At 51.5% G+C, this 21,906-nt stretch overlaps 1 protein-coding gene across 2 annotated transcripts; it reads left to right on the plus strand.

The window, feature by feature from the left end:
- Positions 1-6,087: 6,087 nt before the first annotated feature.
- Positions 6,088-18,635, plus strand: YKT6 (YKT6 vesicular SNARE protein). Of its 2 annotated transcripts, none has more exons than XM_006166016.3 (7): positions 6,088-6,249; positions 9,056-9,138; positions 10,792-10,892; positions 11,745-11,849; positions 12,129-12,194; positions 16,007-16,108; positions 16,931-18,635. In XM_006166016.3, exons 1-7 carry the CDS (start codon positions 6,146-6,148, stop codon positions 16,964-16,966), a joined length of 597 nt encoding a protein of 198 aa, XP_006166078.1. In that variant the 5' UTR covers positions 6,088-6,145; the 3' UTR covers positions 16,967-18,635. The 2 variants fall into 2 exon arrangements, with proteins under 2 accessions (XP_006166078.1, XP_014438677.1); XM_014583191.1 differs by lacking the exon at positions 6,088-6,249 and adding an exon at positions 6,784-6,956.
- Positions 18,636-21,906: the final 3,271 nt, after the last annotated feature.

Consider the following 21,906-nt stretch of genomic DNA (forward strand, 5'->3'; position numbering starts at 1 on the left):
ACTCTTCAGCTTCTCCCCAGAGAATGAAATGGACTCCCTAGTGGCCTGACCAACAGGGCAGGGCAAGGTTCCTGCAGCTGTGGGCCTGCTAACACAGGGTCCTTTCTGCCCCACAAAGCTAGCTAGACCTTCCCCCTGCAGCCTGTGCACAAAACTGGACTCCGAGGGTCAAACCCTCATCAGGGCCAGACCAGCTGCTGAGTGCGGGGCCAGCAAGCTGACTCCTCCAAGATGCCTAACGACCGCAAGCTACCTTCTCCTTCTTGGCAGCCTCCATTCTGGCTCTGTCATCCAGCATCCGCACAGCAGCCAGCCCGGGCGAGCTGGGGGTCGAAGCAGAGATATCTGAGGCCTCTCCCCCCAGGGTTGGTCAGCCTGGGCCTCAGGAGGAATGCGGTCCACCGGGGCTGGCTTTGGGCTTGAGGTCAGTCACAGTTTCCTCCTTTTCATTGTTTGCCAGGAAGCCAGTCAGTGTTCCCCTCTGGGCCCTGGTGTCAGGCTGGCTGTTCTTGGGGCAGGGCCATAGCTGGCTCTGTGGCTGTGTCCTCAGCACTGGCCAGCCTTCTTCCTGGGCTTACCCTGAGGACTCGGTGTCTTCTGGACAGACTCAGCAGAAAAGGCCTTCTACCTTTCTGTGGCTTGGGGATGGCTTTGAGTAATTAGGCTTCGGGTGACTGTCTCGCATCCCAGCCTGCTTCTGGGGCTCAGTGCGATTCAACACTTCCTGCCTGGCCAGGTGCAGAGCAAGGACTCCCCTGCCCAGGCTTCTGGGCTCCCCGCAGAGGGCCATGGTTGCCGTGGTGACGAGGATGGCCTCAGCAGGGCTGGCCATCCTGTAATTAGGGCTGCGAAGCAGAAAAGTGGGGTTGATGACAGAGGCCTCCAAACCCATTGCCATGGTGACAGCTCAGCCAGCCTACGGAGATGGTGCCACCTGTGCAGTCCTAGGGTGTGTTCGGGCACTCCCACATCCCAGCCTAAGGAGCAGAGTCCAGGCTCAGAGGACAGGGAGCAGGGAGCATGGCTGCTGCATAGCCTGATGTGCCTGGGACCACCAGATGCTCTTGCCACTGTCTTGAAACCCAAACTGGAGCTCAGCTGAGGCCCACCTTGCTAAAGAGGAGGCTACAGGGACTAGCTCCTGTCTTGTCCTGCTTGGGAACTCTCAGCCCTCAGCCAGCCTGGGCTGCATGCCTGCTCTCACCCTTGCAACCCAGATATCCTGAAGAGGTTGGTCCTGTGGACAGGGTAAAATGCCAGAAGCTGGGACCAACCAGTTTAGCAGCCCAGAGCAAAGGCCTGAGACTGAGTTCCAGGGTGCATCTCACATGTATGGCACTTCTCAGGTGCCCCATAGCAATATATAAAAACGTATAATAATAGAGACCAGCAGATGGTGTAATGGTTATGTTGCTGACTCCCAAGCAGTAAATTGTGGTTTGAGTCCCAGACCTGGCAGCTTATAACTCATGCTGGGTGCGTGTGCGTACATGTCCAAAATTCCAAGAGGAGCATGAAGGAGAAGGGATTGTGGCATGGCCATCTCTCTAGGGCGTGATTTCTCACTTTCTGTCTGTCTCTGTCTCTCTGGTGAGCACACATGCCCTACAGCAAAAGTTTGTCTATATGTATACACACACACACACACACACACTATGAGGGCCAGCAGATGGCATAGCAGTTACATCACTAGACTTCTACATGGCCAACAATGGTTCAAGTTCTAGACCTATAGACTTGAAATATGCCAAATGTGTGTGCGTGCATGCCCAAAATCCCAAGAGGAGAATGAAGAAGAAGGGATTGTGGCATGGCCATCCCCCCCAGGAGGATGATCTCTTTATGACTCTCTGTCTTTCTCTATGTCTCTGGCAAGCACATACACCCTATAGCAAAATCTCTCTCTCTCCTCCAGTTTATTTATTACTGTCCTGCTTCACTATTAGTGACTGTTGTTAATCTCTTACTGTGGCTAATTTATACATTAAACTTTATCACAGCTTACGTATGCAAAGGGAAAAACAGTATATACAAGGTTTGATCCTATCCCAGTTTCAGCATCCAGCAAAGGTCTTGGAATGCACTCCTGAGTGTTAAGGGTATCAACTATGTTGATGCAAACACTCATGATTTACAAAGTTCTTTTGCATTCATTCTGGCATTGGACCAGACAATCTTGGGGTAGCAGGCAGAATTACTATGACTACCACCACTTTCTAAATGAGGTTGCAGAGTACAGGAAGATGAAAGGACTGACTGGAAGAGCCTCCTGTGCTAGCCTTTCCCTGAGGGCTTCTGGGCACCACCTCCTGCTAAGGATGGGCCAAGGCAAGTCCCTCATGCAGCCCTGCCCTCCCAAGCCAAGGCTGATTAGAACACCATCACATCTGAGACACCCATATCATGCATTAGCAAGAGCTCTGTGGGGTAGCCTCCCAGGGACATTCACCCAACAAAAACTACTGAAACAGTGACTGCTTTCACTGAGGACCCCAAAGTGGCAGGATCTCTGGGCCATCCAACTCTCCCAAGGAGAGCCATCCATGTGCCTCCTGGTAAGGGAGGTGATAGTGCCCTTTAGCTGAAAAGCTTGGGGCAGGTCCTGCTTCTTCAGCCACCCCTCCTCCTGCTCCATGTCATGTCATTACAGAGGAGAGCATTTGGGAGAGAGTTCACAAGACATGTATGTTCAACACATTTAAACAAAAGTGTGTATTTACTTGCGTGGGGGCCTCCAACTCTCCTGAACCTGTACAATCACATGGTTTCTCTCTTCTGACCTGTGGAAGTCTTGGGATTCATTCTAATTGGACATCCCAACAGCCTGCACATAGCCTGTATTAATTGGCTGAGGTGGGGGGCAGTGCCCATCTGTAAGCCATCTTCTGTGCATCAGAGTCTGCTTGTTAATCAGCTTGGGCCTGGGACACTATGCAGGCAGCTGGCTCCAGGGTGGTTAAGCAGCAAGGTTCTGAGGACGTTTGTGGCCACGACCCTGCTTTTCATCTACTGTTTAGTGCACCCAGCCTTTCTGAGACTCCTTGTATGCTCAGCCTTCTTCCCATCCACCTTCTACTCTTCTTTGGACTCTGACACCTGAGGCAGGGGACGCACTTAGATCAGAGTGGGGGTTCCCTGTAGGCCCTTTTCCAGTAGGCTGTTTCCTACCTTGTGCAGGGCAGCTGTAGGCCATCAGGGTACCACTGACAGGATAAGCCACCTCCTAGATGGTCACGTGCCCCAATCCCATGTTCCTAGCACTTGTGCAACCAGATTCCACATCTGTCCCTTGCCACAAGTTGTGTAGGGGTATCTCTAGGACAAATACAGCTTCTGGGGAGCCCCTGCAAAGGAGGCAGTCTGAACTGGAGAGACATCTGTGTCACTCATAAGAGCTCCTGTTGGTTTCCCTGCCTCCTATCTTCCTATGTTAGATTTCTTTCTGTTCCAGTATAACCCTGTTCCAGTATAACCCTCCCTTGCTCAGACATCCTGTTCCCTCATAGCTGGTGACAGACCATGTCTGAATTTCCCATGTTATAGAACCTAGAGAGGGCTGTGGAGGTGAACAGTGTTCCTGGTGCTGGGCTGTGGACACATGCTGACCAATGGATCAAGTCTGAGCACCTGAGGCTAGGTGACTACTAGGGTATGGAAGCTGCTTCCAAGACCCCTTTCCCATGTGAGCTGTGGAGGCACATGTTACATTTAGAGTGGAAACAGCCCTGCTGCCCAGGCCTGGCTGACTGGACAAGGTGTGGAAGCAGGGACCACCATGTGGCTGAGCCTCCTTGAGGGTACACTCCTTGGTCAGCTTCTACCTGGCTCCTCAGGGACTCTGCTGTGCAGCCAAGGCAGGCACCTCTGTGAGCTGGTGAGGCTGCAAAGATGGGTGGACACCCGTCCTGCCCAATGGGGCGCATGTGCAGAGCCTGCACCATCTGTCATGGACGGTGTTAGTGCAGTCCTGGCTGCAGAGGGACTTTCTGCTAGGGAGCAACACCCAAGGTGGAGGCTGAGGCTCACAGAGCAGAGTTGTCAGGACTGGAACTGGGCTGCAAGTGAGTTTGTGATGTTTCGGCATTGATGACTAGACCCCAATTCTTACTAAGGTTCCATAGCCTTCATCTCAGTTTGTATGTGTGTAAAATGCTAATATCTTCCTTTTTTTCTGAGGATTAAATGAGGGAGCACCTGGAAAGTGCCTGGTGCCTGGTGCAAGACTCCTCAAGACAACTATCATGTGTCAAGTGAAAGATGATCTACTCACTGTCCTCTTGACCCTTTTGGACAACTGTGGATGATGAAGTTGTCTCAGTCCACTATTGCATTGTTCACAGAAGTACCTGAGACTGGGTAGTTTATAAAGAAATAGGGGCCAGCTAGTGGCATGGTAGTTAAACGGCTAGATCTCACATGGCTGACTGTGCAGGGAGAGTCCCAGACCCCGTGGCTTGAAAAACATGCCAAGCACGGGTGCTTATGTACCCAAAATCCTGACAGGAGGAAGAAGTTAAAGAGAAGGGATTTTAGCATGAGCATCTCCAATGGAAGATGCATTCTCACTCCCTCCCCTCCCCCGGTGTGTGCATGTAATGATTGACAAAACTGGGAGAAAAAAATAGAGGTTACTGACTCACAATCCTGTTGGCTAGAAAACTTGAAGGTATAGCTTTGGCAACAGAATGGCCTCCGGTATGGCTCAAGGGAACATAGAGGATGGCAAATGTGTGCAGTAAGTGAGCTGCGTGCAGCTCTCTTCTACAGCAACCAACTCCCACAAGAACTCTTTTCTTACTAGAGCTAGAGCTCACTGCATATTCCAAGACATCCTTAATCTATTTATGAGAGTGTGACTTCCATGATGCAATCACCATGATCCTAGGACTGCCCACTAGGCCTCACCACCTCTTGACATCAAATCCCGAAACATAAAACTCTTGGGGACAAACCACGATCCAAACCCTAACAATAGGAAAGGGGGCTATAGGAGTTTTCCTCAGAAACAGAATCATCGGCCCTTACAGAGCAGCTGTCAGGACAGGTGGGATCTGGCCAAACAGAGGGGAGGTAGAACTGCCCAGGAAAGGTGATGAAGAGGTGCAAAATTAGTGGGCAGGGGAAGGTTTTCAGAGCAAGGGTCCCCAACCACCGGGGGGACTGACCAGTGCAGGTCCTTGGTTTGTCCCATCCTACTCCCCACTGTGAGGTGGTGGTGGTACTAGTGGTGACGGAGTGGCAAGCAAGGCTTTGCCTGTGTTTGCAGCTATTCCCTATTGCTCCAATTGCCACCTGGGCTCTGTGTCCTGTTGGAAAATACAGCGGTATTGGTTTCTCGTGGGAGCTCAAAACCTATTCTGTGACTATTTCATTGCATATTGCAATATGGTAGTGGTGGAAATGGGGTGCACAACTGATGTGGTGTGCTTGCGTCATCCTGTGACCAACACACCCTCCTTCGGGGACTGTTTTCACAAGGGCTTGGTCCCTGCTGCTGGGAAGACTGGGGACGGCTACTTCAGAGCAATGGTTCTCTGTGCCATCCCTACTAGGGCACACTTGGTAACGACTGGCAGGTTGGCTGGTTGCCACGATAAAGTGACTTGCTACTGACATCTAGTGGGTATAAGGCTTGAGACGCGGCTACACCGAATATGCTAGCCCTGCCCCAATAATGCACTACCCAACTCCATCAGTACCACGGAGGCTGAGAACCTGATTAGAGCCATGTTTGAGTGCACGATCCCTGAGAGGGCCTCTGGTTTGACACAAGCGTGTGGCACCCTCAGCGTCCGGTGGGCCCACAAGGGCAGCTCTTGGTAGCAGAACAGGTTGTATAACCGGCACACCACGTAGTAAGGCGCCAGAGAGCTCCACTCGGTTCGCAGAAACGCAGAAAGCCCAGCGGTCGGGGCGGCTCCTCACGGGGCGGGGCGGGGCGTGTCCAGCAATCACGCAGGCGCACTGTCTTACCTCCGCTTGGCGCCGTTTCCGGTCTCTCTTTTGCGTCCGGGGCACGAGACCTCGCCTCCTGGCTCTGAGCGGAACCGGACGTGGCTTCCTGCTCCGGGTGGGAAGCCGCGGCGGCCCCGTCAGCAACGGGCGCTGGGGCCGCGGCGCCAAGGGGCGGCGGCCGCGCTGCGCCATGAAGCTGTACAGCCTCAGCGTCCTCTACAAAGGCGAGCCCAAGGCGATGCTGCTCAAAGCCGCCTACGACGTGTCCTCCTTCAGCTTCTTCCAGAGGTCCAGGTGGGCGGCGGTCGCGTCCTCCGGCAGGGAGCTGGGGGTGGAGAAAGCTTGGGAGTGGGATGGGGACGGTGAGGAAGGACCTAGGGGAGGGGGGAGGTCGGTCAGATACTAGGAGGCCCGGGGAGGGCCAAGGAGGGTCGGGTCAGGAGGGACCCTGGGGGTGGCTCAGGGGAGGGTCGGGATCGCACGTCGAGAGGATTCAGAGTCGAGCGGCTAAGGTCGCAGAGGCCGGGGTCGGGGTCGGGAGGACCCGGGAGTGGGGTCGGGAAGGATCCTGGGGGTGGGTCGCGAGATCGTCAGGGGGTCGGTCACCTGCCGGGAGGATTTGGAATCTGAGTCAGGGTCAGGGAGGGTGGGTCGGGGAGGCGTGCGGCCTACATGGTGGGACTAGCGGTGGCCTCTTCCTCATCCACGGACTGCTCTTCCTTCCGTGAAAGGTACATGATTTTTGTAGAACATCTTCAGGTACTCAGTGTTTCTTTTCTTTTCTTTTTCTTTTTTTTTTTTCACGTTTGTATATGTGGAAACTGCAAGGGGACTTTGAAGTAGCACGGATCCCTGAGGTTCATGCCTAGGCTGTCTGGCTAGTGGGCGAGGCCCAGAATCTACCCTTCGACTCCTACCTCCCACTAGGGATCCCCACGCAGGCAGTTGGAGCAACACGTTTATATTTTTTTCTGGGTTTCCTGGGAGTTCAGTCTTGAGAGGTATGAGTGTTCCCCTCCTCCCCTTTTCTGTATATGAAGTCACTGAGTCCCCCCCTCCCCAAGAAACGATATTCCACATCCAGCTTGGATTCAGACCCAGATTTATGCTTCCAGGACAACTGGTGATACGAAAGGGGACTAGTGGTACCAAAAAGGGCCCTATACTGAAGGTTTGGGGGGAAGTTGGGATCTGCAGGGCTTACAGGCTTTTAAATAGGGGGGGGGGACTTTAACTGTAGGAAAGTAGGTATTAGGAGGACCACAGATATGTCCAGCCTGTCTGGGAGGATGTAAGGGTGACAAGGAAAAGACAAAGATTCCATGGGATCAACATCTGGTTTCTTGTCTCAGAGTCTGGTGGAACCTGCTGCCTGGGTACTGTTTTTAGTGGTCCCTGCAGCCGCTTGTTCCTGAGGAGAGAACCTCAGTGGCTTACTGGATCTGAAAAGCTTTGTTGTTCTGTTGAAGCTTTTTGTTACTTTTGGGTTCTATTTCTATTATGGTAAAATGCATGTAAAATAATGCACATGTGAAACTTACCATCCTAACCATTTTCAAGTATACAGTGTCCTGGTATTAAATACATTCACATTGTTGTGCAAATGTTACCATTTATCTCCATCACTTTTCTTCTTGTCAAACTAAAATCATGTTTCCTTTAAATGCTAACTCTCCATTCCTTCCTCCCCCAGTCCCTGGTAGCCACCCTTCTACTTTCTGTCTCTTTGATTTTGACTTCTGTGGACCTCATATAAGTGTGACTGGCTTATTGCACTTACATAGGTTCATCCATTTTGTTGCATGCATCAGAATTACCTTTCCTTTTGAGGCTGAATCATACTCAATTTTGTATAAACACCACACTTTGCTTGTTTGTTCATCTGTTGGACATTTGAGATGCTTCCATGTTTTAGTTACTATGAATAATGCTGCTCTGAAAATGAGTGTGCAAATAGCCTTTCCAATTACTTTCCCCTTGTATCCAGAGTAAAATCGCTGCATCATTTCTTGGCTCCTTCTTGAAGTTCTTGTTCCCTTGCTATCTCGTCTTTGGCCTCTGTTCTCTGCACTGTGTTGTTACTTTACCCTGATTGAGTTTTGGTGCCAAGTTGGCTGTGATCTTTGTTTTTTTTTTTTTTTTTTTTTTCCTCCAACAAGTACAGTACTAAAGGACTATCTCCACAAGTGTCTTTTAAAATATTACGTGTTCCCATGTACCTTGTTTCCTTCAAAGACCTTCTCACTTCTGTCTTTCTTGCCCTGTAAATATCAGACCCTAGACTGAAAACTTTGAAATCATTTCCCCCTTTTTGGCTCTTGCAGATGGGCTCTCACACAATTAATACAGTCTGCCTTTGCCTAATTATGATCCTCTCTTAGCACATTTCTCCTAGTTTTACTGCAGAGGCTTCCTTAGGTGTGGCCTTTTGTCATAAGAGATGGTTTCAATCATACTCTCTCAGGATTCTAGTAGCAAGTCCTACGGTGTGCCCAGTGTTTATGCATTTTGAATTCACACATGGGGTCCAGGGCAGTGACTTGCCTGAAGTTCCAGCTTCCAGTGGTGGAGCTGGATGTCAGCGTCAGCACGTAAGTCCATGTGACCCTGCTATAGCACTGCTATGGACCCTTAATCAGGACCCTGTTCCGGTGGCCCTGACTGCCCTCTGGATCATTCATGACATCACCAGCGACTGTTCCATCTGGCTGCATTCTCTCTGTTGGTCCCACCATGAGCCTTCTCCTCTCTCTCAGGGTTTGGCATGGTCACTTCCCACTTTCTGGTTTGGGAATCCACTTTCTTCCATTCTAGAGCTCCTGGCCAGTCCCTGGATGATCCCCAGAGGCCTGAAGCAGCACTCACCTGTGGGTGAGCCATGTGCCAACAGACTAGCAAATGTGACTCATCCTGTTGTGGTGACTTGTAATTGTCTATATTCTTGTCCGTTTATAGTGTTTATTGATCACTAAGGGTGAAATAGAAAGAAGTGAAACCAAGAAGCAACGTCCCATAATGTGTGCACTCAGAGGTCACTTTCCCTGTCCACTTTGGGGACAAAGCAAAGGAGGAAGGTGATAAGTATGTGCTTTGTTTCCAGTGTTCAGGAATTCATGACCTTCACAAGCCAGCTTATCGTGGAACGCACAGCGAAGGGCAGTCGTGCATCCCTCAAAGAACAAGGTGAGGGGCCAACAGGTGGCATGGTGGGTAAGGCACCGGATTCCCATGTGTCTGACCCTGGTTCAAGTCCTAGGCCTGATGGCTTGAAACTCATACTGGACATGTATGTGTGCATGCCCAGAATCCCAAGAGGAGAATGGAGAAGAAAGATTTGCAGCATGGCCATCCTCCTAGGGGGTTATTTCTTGCTTTCTGTCTTTGTAATGAGCAAACATGCCCTATAGCAAAAATATCTAAAAAAAAATAAAATAAAATAAAAAGTGAGGACGCCTGACCTCCCCGTGCACCATCCAGCAGACAAGCTCTCAGCCAGTACAGGGCTACTGGGCCTCACACCTCTGCTTACTTGTCCCCTCCCCTCTTCCTCCTGTCCCTGCTTATGCAGGATTCTGTGCCCACCTTCCAAATCCAAACTTCTTGGTGACCAGCAGGTGGTATAATGGTTACGTTGCTGGGCTCCCCTGTAGTCGACTGGTTTGAGTCACACTGTGTGTGTGCGTGTGTGTGTGTGTGTGTATGTATATGTATGTGTGTGTGTGCACATGTGTGTATGTGCCCAAGATCCCTAGAGGAGAATGGAGGAAAGGAGATTGTGGCATGACCGTTCCCTGGGGGTGGGAGGGGGTATTTCTGACTTTCTGTCTCTCCGGTGAGTACATGTACCCTATAGCAAAAATCTCTCTTTAAAAACAAAACAAAACAAAAACACCAAGCTTTTTGAACAAAATTGCCCCAAAGTTTAGACTCACTTGAGATTAGGTCCAACCCTCTTGAACAGTAAGGCACCCTCATTTTCAGTCTTTTTCCCTTCCAAGTGGTAGGGCTTCCAGAAAGGATGTCCAACTATGGAGGAAACACTGCATTCTGAGTCCCTTGAATGTTTTCATCTGGAACCTGAAAACTCAGTTTTTCTGCTTCCTAAATCAGGTGTCATATAAAGATTTTTAGATGTTTATCTTAAAGGTGTTTGTTATGCAGGTAGATTAGGAAAGAATGGCATGAACTTTGTCGGGAATGCAGATCATCTCACATACACTGACGTCAAATCGTGTGGGCACAGGGCCTGGGTTGGTGATACATAGGCACCTGTGACTCAGGCACTAGCGAACATGCATGCTTCTGCCCTTTCAGCTGCCCTCAGTCGTGTCTGCCTTCCCCACACTTAACTACTCAAAGATGATAACTGACATTGCCAGATATGGAAGACCAAGACCTTAGGGTGATTTCCTGACTTTTAGCCACTCTGAAAGTGTGTTTTAGAAAGTGGAGGTACCTTGGCTTGTCCTGTGTTCACTCACTTTGGAAACAGCATGGAGCCTCAGAGGGCTTCAAACCTATAAGATATAGCCTAACCTGACCTGAGCTCAAAGGGGTAACTTGGAGGGCATGTGGTCTGGGTGTGTTTGTGCCCACTAGTAATTCCTTTAGACCCTGTCTCTGCACTGTATGCCTTTGGGCATCTGTAGCTCCTGCTGGCCACTGAGCCCTGCTGCAGAACTTTTCCTCCACTGCACTTGGAGCTGTGGGATTTTAGAGCAGTTGCTTCTTGTGACCTGAAAGACAGGTACAAGTGCTTTGAGGCCTTAACCATTTGTGGGTGGAAGGGGTGACATGCTTCTGCAAGTGTCCACATGACTGATCTGGTCTCTCCAGAGTACCTGTGCCACGTCTATGTCCGGAGTGACAGTCTTGCAGGTGTGGTCGTTGCTGACAACGAGTACCCGTCCCGAGTGGCCTTCACTTTGCTAGAAAAGGTGAGTGTATATTTTGACCAGATGGGATGGCAAGTATGGAGTCCCTGGCCTGAGCTGGGACAGCCACACTGTCTATAGGAAGGGTTGGACAGGGTCCAGAGCAGCGTATCTGGCTTTTCCTCACTCAAAACGAAGAGCCCATTTTATGTCCAGGTCACCAATCACAGTGTCTCTCCTGTGGGACACAGCTCTCGGGGCAGCTGTGTCTCATGTTCTTCCACCCCAAGCCTCTGCTCTGTCCTCTCCACAATGTCCTTGCTAACTCCGTGTTGCCTTTTGTGGTTCTTGTGACCTGTCCCTTGATGGAGGTCAGTCACAGCAGGGCACATCACACTTGAATGTTGATTTCTCTGTATGGTGCTAGCTATGGTCCCTTTGCAGAAAGTGGCCTCATTTTGTTTCCCATGGCACTAAAACACTTCCCAGCACATGAAATCTGGGGGTTACTTAAATGCAAAAATAACTAATTCCCTTTGTGAAGAATTGCTTTGGAAAATTAGAGGGACAACATCCTTCTTTCTGGATACCCAGTGGCCTAAACTCAGAAGATGTTTGTCATTCCTGGGATGAGGTGCCTGTGGGGCTGAGCATATGTCCCTTTTCATTCCAAGTTTGTGGATATATTTTAATGAGAAAAAAGCCAGGAGGAGTAACTTAAGCCTAGATGTACCCCCATGCTGCTGGGTATCCTCCCCCCCATTCCTCCAGGCTCTGGGAACTGCTTCTAGGTGAGGCACTGAGATGTGCAGCCTTGTTGTGGGTAGTGTGGGAGCGCAGGGTGCTTTGTTTCTCAGTGTTCAGGAGAATGTTCCTATGTAGGGAGCGTGATCTTGTGAGGCCTTTGTCTTGCAGGTGCTGGAGGAGTTTTCCCAGGAGGTGGACAGGATACACTGGCCTAGGGGGTCCCCTGCTTCCATCGAGTACACAGTCTTGGATCGCTACCTCAGCACATACCAGGTAGGGTCAAAAACACAGTAAGGGGACTACATGGCTAGACCTGGTGGAGGCTGGAAAAGCCACCCACCCTGGTCACTCTGGTCAGTGACTTCTTGAAGGTGTCTGATATGCTTGAGAGTCAGGGAATTTGCCTTCACACCTGGAAACCCAAGCTCTGGGTATGCATTTGGCTTGTCTGTTGTGTGGTTGAACAAACAGGCGGGGGTTTCCAACCCTTGAGCATCTGCAGCCTCCTCGGCTTTGAGATTTGATTGCATCATCTTTCTGGCTCTTTCCCAGAACCCCCGTGAAGCTGACCCCATGTCCAAAGTACAGGCCGAGCTGGACGAGACTAAGATCATTCTTGTGAGTTTGAAGGTTTGGGAGTATAAGCCCAGGGAGGGCTGGGGGCTGCGGGGTGAGGTAGAATGGGGGTATCCTCCAGTGGGGCTTAGCCATGTTACAGTTCCTTTTCCAGTTCTTCATTTTGCCAGGAGCCTGGGCACACATGTTTCTTTTTTTTGTTTTTTTTTGTTTGTTTGTTTTTGGAGAGGTTTTTGCTATAGGGCATGTACGCTCACCAGAAAGCCAGAGAGAGACAGAGACAGAAAGCAAGAAATCACCCCCCCCAGGGGGGATGGCCATGCCGCAATTCCTTCTCCTCTATTCTCTCAGGATCTTAGGCATGCACGCACATGCTCCCCGTGTGAGTTTAAGCCACCAGGTCCGGGACTCGAACCGCGGTCAACTACGTGGAAATCTAGCTTCATAGCCATTATGCCCCGCCAACTGCTGGTCCCCATACTTGATTGTTTTTCAAGCCACCAGGGCTGGGGACTCAGATCCTGGTCAGCCACATGGGATGTGTTTACCTACATGGAGAGTTTGACCACAATGCTATGGGACTGACCTTATCCTGGTTTTAATAGTAACCCCAGCACCTCTTCTTATCTGTCTCAGTTCATGGCACACACCATTCGTAGCGTCTGAGCTGGGACCCAGTGTGATTGAGTCCTCCTCTCATGGCACCCTGTCTGGGTGCTTATTATGCTCTAAGGGTATGTCTTAGTGTGCTGTTGCATCGTTGCCAGAAATCCCTGAACCTGGCTGATATAGAGGTTGATAGGGGCACGGTTTGGAGATCTGAAGTCCAGGGACTAGCTAGTGAAGACGCAGCATGGTGGAAAGTAGGAACTGCCCTTCAGCTTTTCCTGGTTCTGGTCTGTACCCATGTGGCCACTCTCTGCCCTATTTCCTCTCCTTGTGAACCCACCAGAACTCAGACACAGGACCCCACTCTACCTGCCAAATCACTGATCTCCCAAAAGCCCCTTTTGCGCACTACAGTTGGGTCAAGTTTTCAGTCGACACTTTCATAAGAGTCACAACACAGAGAACTTTGGGAGACATTCATTAACCCATATTCTAGTAGGGCCCGAGCCTTTGAGCCTGGTTCTCACCACTGGGGCTTCTTCATGGAAGATGTCAAAGTCTTGTGGTTGGGTAATAGGTGGGCAGAATGAGCACATGGTGTGGACCCATGCATGGAGGGTCAAGGCTGCCAGAGATGTAAGAAAAGCTGGGGCCCTGCCTTTTTTTCTTTTCTTTTTTTAAATGTTTTTTTTGCCATAGGGCACGTGTTCTCTCTAGGGGGAGAGGCAGTGCGAGGAAAGGTGAGAAATCACACCCCTCCTGAAGGGGGCTGGCCATGCTGCAGTCTCTTCCCCTCCATTTTTCTCCTGGGATTTTGGACATGCATGCCCCTGCCCAGTGTTAATTTTCAAGCCTCCAAGGACTGGGACTTGAACTCCTAAACTGCGGTCAGCCATGTAGGCACCTTCACTACCACATCACCTGCTTTCCTCCATGGGCCTGCATTTTTATCTGAAATCTGCTTGTGACTGCTACTTTGATTTCTGTTCCTACTTTCGTTTTTAGTCCTCGGTGCATGTGAACCAGGAGCATCCATGTGTTTTCCTCAGGATCTGCCCTTGCAGCCTTTCCCTATATCTGTTCTCTTGCTTTCCCCACCTCTGTTCTGTTCAGTAGACAGTCATTCTCCTTCTTAACTCTTCTGCAGCTCTTGAATCCACTCCAGGACAAAATGTGCTTTCCTAGTACTGTTTCAGCTGGAGGGACTCTCCTGTACCCTCTTGTGCCCAGATTGCAGCCAGGCCCCCAGGGATGGGTCTCTGACTCCCTGCTGTCACTGTGTGTTTGTGTGTGTCTCCAGCAAGCATGTGAGCACCTTGGATGCCTTTCCACCCCCTACTTACCTTATAGTGTCTGGTTCACACCAGAGTAGAGGCGAAGTCCAGGGGAAATCTTACCCAATGTAAGCACCAGTGTCTCTTGAGGTGTCCCAGGGTGTGGCTTTGGGTTGAAGACTGGATGCAAAGACCCTGGGTATCTGTCTCTTGTCACCTCTTGAGCTCACTCCACATGTTCTACCCAGCCCTCTCTCTGCCTCTGCTTGAGGCCATCTGTGAGACTCCAGGGCCTGGAACGCTGCTCTTCCTCTGCTGTTCCACTGTGCTGAAGTCAGACTCACCAGCTCTGTTCTAGTGTAGTGTGGGATTCAGGCCCTCGGTGTCTGTATCCTTTTTTTCTTTGTTTTACTATAGAGGATGTATGCTTGTCAGAGAGTTACTGAGAGAGGGGAAGTGAGAAATCACCCCACTGTGGGGATGACCATGCCATAATTCCTTCTCCATCCTCCTCTTGGGATTTTTGGGCATGCATGCACACTCACTCAACTTATTTTTCAGGCCACCAGGTCCGAAAAATCGGACCTGTACAGTCGGCTATGTAGGATCCAGTGGCCTTAACCACCATACCACTTGGCTGGTCCTGTTGTCTGTATCATAAACCAGTCAACTTTGCCATCGGAGGTCTGAGACTCCGCATGTGGGATGATGACATTTCTTTTTTTTTTTTTTTTTTTTATTTATCTTTTTGCTATAGGGCATGTGTGCTCACCAGAAAGACAGAGAGACAGAAAGCAAGAAATCACCCATGTGTGTGTGGGAGGGGGGGACACGCCACAATTCCTTCTCCTCCATTCTCCTCCTGGGATCATGGGCATGGACACACATGCGCCTGGCATGAGTTTAAGCCACTGGATCTGGGACTCGAACTGCAGTTGACTATGTGAGAATCCAGCAACATAGCCATTATGCCACTGCTGGTCCCAGGGACAATGACATTTCTGCTAGCTCTTCAATCTGTGCCATTTCCAGCCATTCTGCAGAGGGAGCAAGCCACTGCTTCCTCTGCCCTGGCTTTCCAAGGACCTCCCTGCACACTCCTCTCCAGGAAGGGCTGCACTGTGCACCCTGCTGCAATCTGCAGGGATAGTGTTGGGCGCAGAGTGCTGGACAAATCACCTCATGATGCCATTCAGAGGGAGGTAGTGCGAACATGCATCCCTGTGTAGCTCACAGTTTCTTTGGAATCCTGATAACTTCAGATGACAAAAGGGTAATAGATGAATTTACTGTAATGATATATTTTATTTAATCTGCTATGTCCAAATATTACTCTTTGGACACAATGAGTGTGAAAAGTTATGAGTAGGTACTTTACAGACTGAGTCTGAGTCTTTGAAATCCAACAACTCTTTGTTCTTCTTGGATTGCAGATGGTCATCCCACTGCTCCTGCTGTCACAGGGCCTTTTCTGTGTCTCTTAGGATACTAGTCATAGAGTCAGGGCCTTCCGCAATCCAGTTGGACTTCATCTGAACTAATTCCATCTCATTTCCAAAGATCATCGTATTCAGAGGCTCTGGGTGGACATGAGTTTTGGGGGGATACTGTTTAACACAGCACAACCACATAGTGCCCCAGTAGTTTCCTCTTCTCAAAGAACCCACCTACACACATGTGTTATATGTACACACATACATAGCTATGAATGTGTGTATCCATGAACTGCCTTGAAGCAGGGTTACCCAAGCATGTGCCGGGACTTTGAAACCTCCAGGTTTCATGGGAAATCCTCAGGTCCTGTCCTATATTTGGGCATAGCACCTGTTCTGGGACATGTTCGGACATTTACTGGTGATGTGGTAACTATATTGGAGGGGAGCTCAGAGCAAGGGCTTCCCTATCTAGCCTGACCTGGGGTTTTTTATCAGCTGCCCTGGATGGGCACAGAGCTATCCTCCTTCTCTGCAGCACAATACCATGGAGTCTCTGCTGGAGCGAGGTGAGAAGTTGGACGATTTGGTGTCCAAATCTGAAGTGCTGGGGACACAGTCTAAGGCCTTCTACAAAACCGTGAGTACCTGCCTCACCCTGGGCAGAGGCACAGCTGCCAGCAGTGAGTGTAGGGTCCTTATTCCGTGAGGGCCTAGGTAGTCAGTGAAACACTGACTGCCATCACACAGGGCATGAAGGAAAGCCCCAGGAGTTTCTGCTCACATTGACCCAACTCTGACAGTGCTGGTCATCTCTCTCAGAATTTTAGGCACCCAGCCCGAGTTTCAAGCCACCTGGTCCAGGACTCGATCCACGGTTAGCCATGTAGGAGTCCAGTGCCTTAACCACTATGCCACCTAGTGGCCCCAGGATCCAGTGTCTTCTTTTTTTTTTGGAGAGGTTTTTACCATAGGGCACGTGCGCTCACCAGACAGACAGAGACGGAGGGATAGAAAGCAAGAAATCTCCCCCTAGGGGGGATGGCCACGCTGCAATCCCTTCTCCTCTCGGGATCTTGGGCACGCACGCACTGCCCTGCGTGAGTGTAAGCCACTGGGTCGGGGACTCAAACCGCGGTCAACTACATGGGAGTCCAGCGACATAGCTATTACACTAACTGCTGGTCCCAGATCCAGTGTCTTTTAAGCAGCACATTACTGTTGTGCCATAGAGCTGGCCCTGGAGTCTTATATTTTGATAATAGTGGGGTGTGAAGACAAGGCAAGGAGCTCAGACAAGCATAGGGATGTGCTTGGCACTGAACAGCTTTCCATGGGCTCTGGGGAAGTGCTGCTCGTCTCTCCTTCCCACTGCCTGCAGAGCCCCCTCTACCTCACTGGGTGATGTTGGGCCACCCTTGGGCTTTCTGGCCCTCCTCAGGTCCTCTTTGTTTCTTTCAAGGCCCGGAAACAAAATTCATGCTGTGCACTTATGTGATGCAATCAGCAGACTCCTGTGCCGAGCATCCTGCGTGCCCAACAGAACTGCAGCCTGGAAAGAAGAACTCACAGAAGGCCCTACCAGTGGCATCTTCATTGGAGTTTCCAGGAGGAACAGAGAGATGGCAGAAGGGTGGGGCATTAAATTTTGTGTACAGTTGTGATTTTTAGAATGCATTTGAGGTCCCCAAAATTGTACTTTTGGGCAAATGAAATCATAAACCCCATGTGGCTCATAGACGCTGGGGCTCGTTTCCAGCCCTCAGATAGGCTCTGGGGGAGTCAGAGCCAGCTCTGTTTGGTCCTTGTAGGGCTTTGGGGTTTTGTACATTAATGACATTAACACTTCAGGAGGTGGGGGAGGGGAATCCCTGCTGACAGGCCTGAATTGGCAGAGCCTGACTCTGCCTTGCCAGGCAATCATAGGCTTCTACATTCTGAGCTGGTGTTTCTCTAGAATTGGCTTCCACAAGGGCAGCCCCTCCCCGCAGCTGTACCTACACCTGCAGACATAGCCTATGGGCAGAGCCGTAGTGGCCAGCGGATTGAGCCCTTGAAGGTGGGGTATCCTTCGGTGTCATATGTTTAGCTGAGAATATTTTCTTCGAGGAAAGTGCAAGCCTAGCTGCACCCAGCTGCCCATGGTGGGCATCAGCCATGACTTGATTTAACATCGGCATCAAAGCAGTGCATATTGTCTGCTCCCAAAACTGATTTTTATTTGCCTATGTGGCTACAAGACTAGGGGCTATACATCTGGACAAGTGGTCCCCTCATGGCACTGTGAGTGGGTGCCAGTACCTGAACTCTTCCCAGCACCTCCTGTTATCAGCCGGTTCAGCCTGCCAGCTCCTGGTCAGAGGCAGCTGTGGGGTCGATGGAGCAGTTATGGATCTGGGCTGGTGTGGCCCAGCGCTGGACACCAACAGGAGCAGCCTGGGCAAATGGGCCCAGGATGCTCCTCGGGTGCTAGAGCCCTCTTCCAAACTGACTCCTTGTATTCCATGTGCTCTGGATGTGCCGCTGTCTCTTAAAGCCCTGCTGGGGTGATGTCGCCCTCATCTTGAGCCAACATGCCCTGAGCTTATGTACTGCCTGAGAGCTCATGCTGTTCCAACCAGAAGTCCCAGCAGTCCTGAATCCCCATCATGGGCAGGGGTCTGCCCTGGGTTCTGAGGACCCAGACTTCTGGCCTCTGCAGCCTGCTCTGTTACATCTCCTTTGGGCACTGAACCAGCCAAAGGCTTTGGCCTCCTCCCACAGCAGGCCACCTTGTCGTGTCCTGCTGCCACAAACACTCCAGCCCAGGGCCTCTGGATGTGCAAATCAGCCAGCTCACTGAGATAGAGCAGCCTGTACCTGAGGGAGGAGGACAATGCAGGGATGCAAGGGAGGGATGGATGTGGGATAGATCTGGGTTAGAGAAAGAGGGACCTCACCCACCTATGGCTACCCATCCTTAAGGGCTCTGGGTCAGCCCTGACCCGGTAGGGCAGCAAGGGTGGGTGAGTGGACCTGGGGCCCTGTCAGGGAGAGAGGGCCACCCACTCTCCCTGCTCCTTATTGTATTCTAATGTTTAAGTTACTTGGCAAGAGTGTATTTTAGTAACTGCTGCCTAACTTTCTGAGAGAGGTTTCTGTCTGGATAAAGATGTCTTCTGAAATTCCAAAATGGTCCTGTGCTTTGTTTGAGCTTCTGGGGAACTCTTTCTTCACTCAGTCTGGCTCCTTGGGGAGGGGCAGGCCTTAGACTGGGGTGCCAATAATCCTGGATGAAGCCTGTCCAGGAGAGGCAGCTGCAGTCCCATCACTTTACTCCTCATAACTGCCTTTCTTGGGGACCTTTCCAGCAGAGCTATTTGCTCCTCTGCCATTGACCAGGTGAAGGTGCCCTGAAGTAGAAGCTACCCTGTGGTCTCTGAATCTTGTCCCAGCTTTAGCTGCTCCGGGAGACTTGCTGGGAAGCTGCCTCCTAGCTGCAGGTGGGAACTTTAGGAGCTGAGGCAGTCCTGTAGGGCACATGGAACATCTTGTCCCAGGCAGGGAGAGCCAAGGCCCCTGCAGGCCAGACTTGGGTTTCAGGTCTGGATTGAGTTTGAGGAGTGGCCTCAGTGGTGTGCTGGAATATGCAGCTTCTGCAGCCCATTGGCATAGCATGTCCCTGGCAGGCCGGCAGGCCCAGTCTTTTTCAGTCAGTACTTGTGACCCTTGAAGCCAGAGATCTCTTCATCTGCCCCCTGAGCAGCCTTGGATATGATGCTCAGGCTTTTCCTGCCCAGAGGACCTGCTGGAGCTTGGGAGGTTAACAAGGACTTCTTGTGGTAACATATGATCAGGAAACTTTGCCCAAAGGAGATGCTACTTAAATGAGACTTAATACCCTCATTGACATCCCTCTTGTCTGTCACACTTGGCCTCATGTAGGTAGCCTCACCCTGTGGACTGTGCACTGAGGCCTGACTGGAGCAGCCACTGGCCTCTACAGAAAGGCCTCAGGAATAATGCATGTGGAGGGCTTGGGACTTAAAGCATGTGCCTTCCCAAGGGAGGTCTAGCAGGGAGAGGCTTCTCCAATTACAGCGATAGCGTGGAGAGCCCTAGATACTGTGTGTCTGAGTGCAGACAGCCCTGTGCTTGCTCGTGGCTGCCAGCCTAGATTGTTTGCAGCTGGCCCTTGAGCTCTGTCTGCTACCCATACACAGGTAAGCACCTGCCCAGGTGCAGCCCTCAGGAAAGGAGTGAGATACGTTCAAGACGGAGGATAGGTTTTGGGTGACCCCTCAGGTCAGGACCAAGGGTACAGGAGCACCATCTTACCTGAAGTCACTGGGACCCAAAGGGTGGGTGCATTTGGTGCCAGGGCTGTTTTGAAGCCTATACCTCTGGCCTAGGGAAACCAGATGTGTAGGAATAGCAGCCTGAGGCAGGCAGCAGTGGGAGAGGGCAGGAACTAAGCCATGCTGTACAGATTGCCTTAGGAACGTGTGTGTGGGGAGGAAGAGGGTAGAGCTGCAGAAGGGCCAGCAGAACAGAGGTGGGTGCTATGGCCCTTTAAAAGGCTGGGTCTGAGTGTACCCCCATGGGCCAGGTGGTCAGGAGGTAGATTGTGGGCAGAACAGGACAGGAGGGCCCTGCAGGAGATTACAGGAAAAGGTTTTCTGTGTTTGGGCCAGAGATACAGGGAGGCAGCCTGTCTCCTTTGTGCCCAGGATAAAGTCCAGTGGCTATCCTGACCCTCAGGTCCTACCACCTGGCCAGGCTGACCCTGGGCTCAGCTCACCTGGACCCTCTTGGGACTTGATGACCTTTGTCCCATGCCCCAGGTTTCTGCCCTGGGCTTGGATATGTGGCCTCCCGAGGTCACAGTCTGCCATGCCATTTCTGCACGCCAGCTGCATCTAGGGCCCGTTTTGGCCAGCCAGCTTTTATGCTGTCCATCTGCACAGCCCACAAGAGGGGTCTGGCTGCCCGGTGTGTCTGCTGGTTGAAGGGAGAGACCAGGGCAGCGAGGGTCTTGGTTTTGGGCACCTTTCCACCTAGAAACTGCCCCTTTGCCTTCATCTTTAGAGGCCACTAGGGTGACTGGATAGGTCAGGCCTTCGTGGTGAGCCAGTTTCATTTCTGGTGCCCAGGGTGGAACATGAGGGGTCCAGAGGACTTGGGAACGTCAGAGGACATGCTGGGGACAGCAAGGAGCCTATGGCCACCAGCACCCCTCCCAGTGTGCCACCCATCCTGCAGGGCTGGGAACATCCAGACAGCTCAAGGCTCCATGCATCCCAACCAGTCAGAGGAGGGTCTGAGCTGGGTCTGAGCTGGGTCTGGCTTAAGCCGGTGCTTCAGGACAGGGTGCTGGTGGGTTCTGGCATGAAGTACTCACTGCACATGAAGCAGCTTGTCCTGTTTTTCTTTTATTTGCAGTTTCCCGAGACAGAACAAAATAATTTTTGTACACTTACAAGGCTCAGAAAGAAAAGACAATGAAACTCAGCAAAAAGAGAGAGGAGGGGGCCGGCCAGCCCTGTGGGCAGCCCAGCCCTTCAGTGCTGGCCGGGCGGCAGCAGCGCCACACCACGGACACCTAGCTAGCAGAGCGGGTGTGGCTTGCCCTTGAGGGGTCATGCAAAATAATTGTCCCCCAGAAAAAAATCCCAAATTATCCCAGACAGGCAGCTCCATGGAGATGATGGGGAGAGGGGCAGGGGGGAGGAGGAGGCCCTGGACATCAGGGGGGCCGGCCACAGGGCCACACGCTGTCTGGCCAGGAGCGGCTCATACAGATCCTGGCAGATATTTACCCTGTGTCCCTGGTGGGGCAGCTGTCCTGACACAGCGTGGACAGGAGGGGGTGTCCACTCTCGGTGTCCGTGGCGTATAGGGTCTTGTGTCTTGCCCTGCCCAGGGTGGAACATGAGGGGTCCAGAGGACTTGGGAACGTCAGAGGACATGCTGGGGACAGCAAGGAGCCTATGGCCACCAGCACCCCTCCCAGTGTGCCACCCATCCTGCAGGGCTGGGAACATCCAGACAGCTCAAGGCTCCATGCATCCCAACCAGTCAGAGGAGGGTCTGAGCTGGGTCTGCCAGAGACTGGGCTTAAGCCGGTGCTTCAGGACAGGGTGCTGGTGGGTTCTGGCATGAAGTACTCACTGCACATGAAGCAGCTTGTCCTGTTTTTCTTTTATTTGCAGTTTCCCGAGACAGAACAAAATAATTTTTGTACACTTACAAGGCTCAGAAAGAAAAGACAATGAAACTCAGCAAAAAGAGAGAGGAGGGGGCCGGCCAGCCCTGTGGGCAGCCCAGCCCTTCAGTGCTGGCCGGGCGGCAGCAGCGCCACACCACGGACACCTAGCTAGCAGAGCGGGTGTGGTTTGCTCTTGAGGGGTCATGCAAAATAATTGTCCCCCAGAAAAAAATCCCAAATTATCCCAGACA

The sequence above is a fragment of the Tupaia chinensis genome, unplaced genomic scaffold (genome assembly GCF_000334495.1).
Source record: "Tupaia chinensis unplaced genomic scaffold, TupChi_1.0 Scaffold144150_1, whole genome shotgun sequence".
Lineage (NCBI taxonomy): Eukaryota > Metazoa > Chordata > Mammalia > Scandentia > Tupaiidae > Tupaia > Tupaia belangeri.

Coding starts and splice junctions, on each gene's coding strand:
- YKT6 (XM_006166016.3), top strand. CDS start 6,146: ATGAAGCTGTACAGCCTCAGCGTCCTCTACAAAGGCGAGCCCAAGGCG. Junction 6,250..9,055: donor AGCTTCTTCCAGAGGTCCAG/GTGGGCGGCGGT, acceptor CTTTGTTTCCAG/TGTTCAGGAATTCATGACCT. Junction 16,109..16,930: donor CTAAGGCCTTCTACAAAACC/GTGAGTACCTGC, acceptor GTTTCTTTCAAG/GCCCGGAAACAAAATTCATG.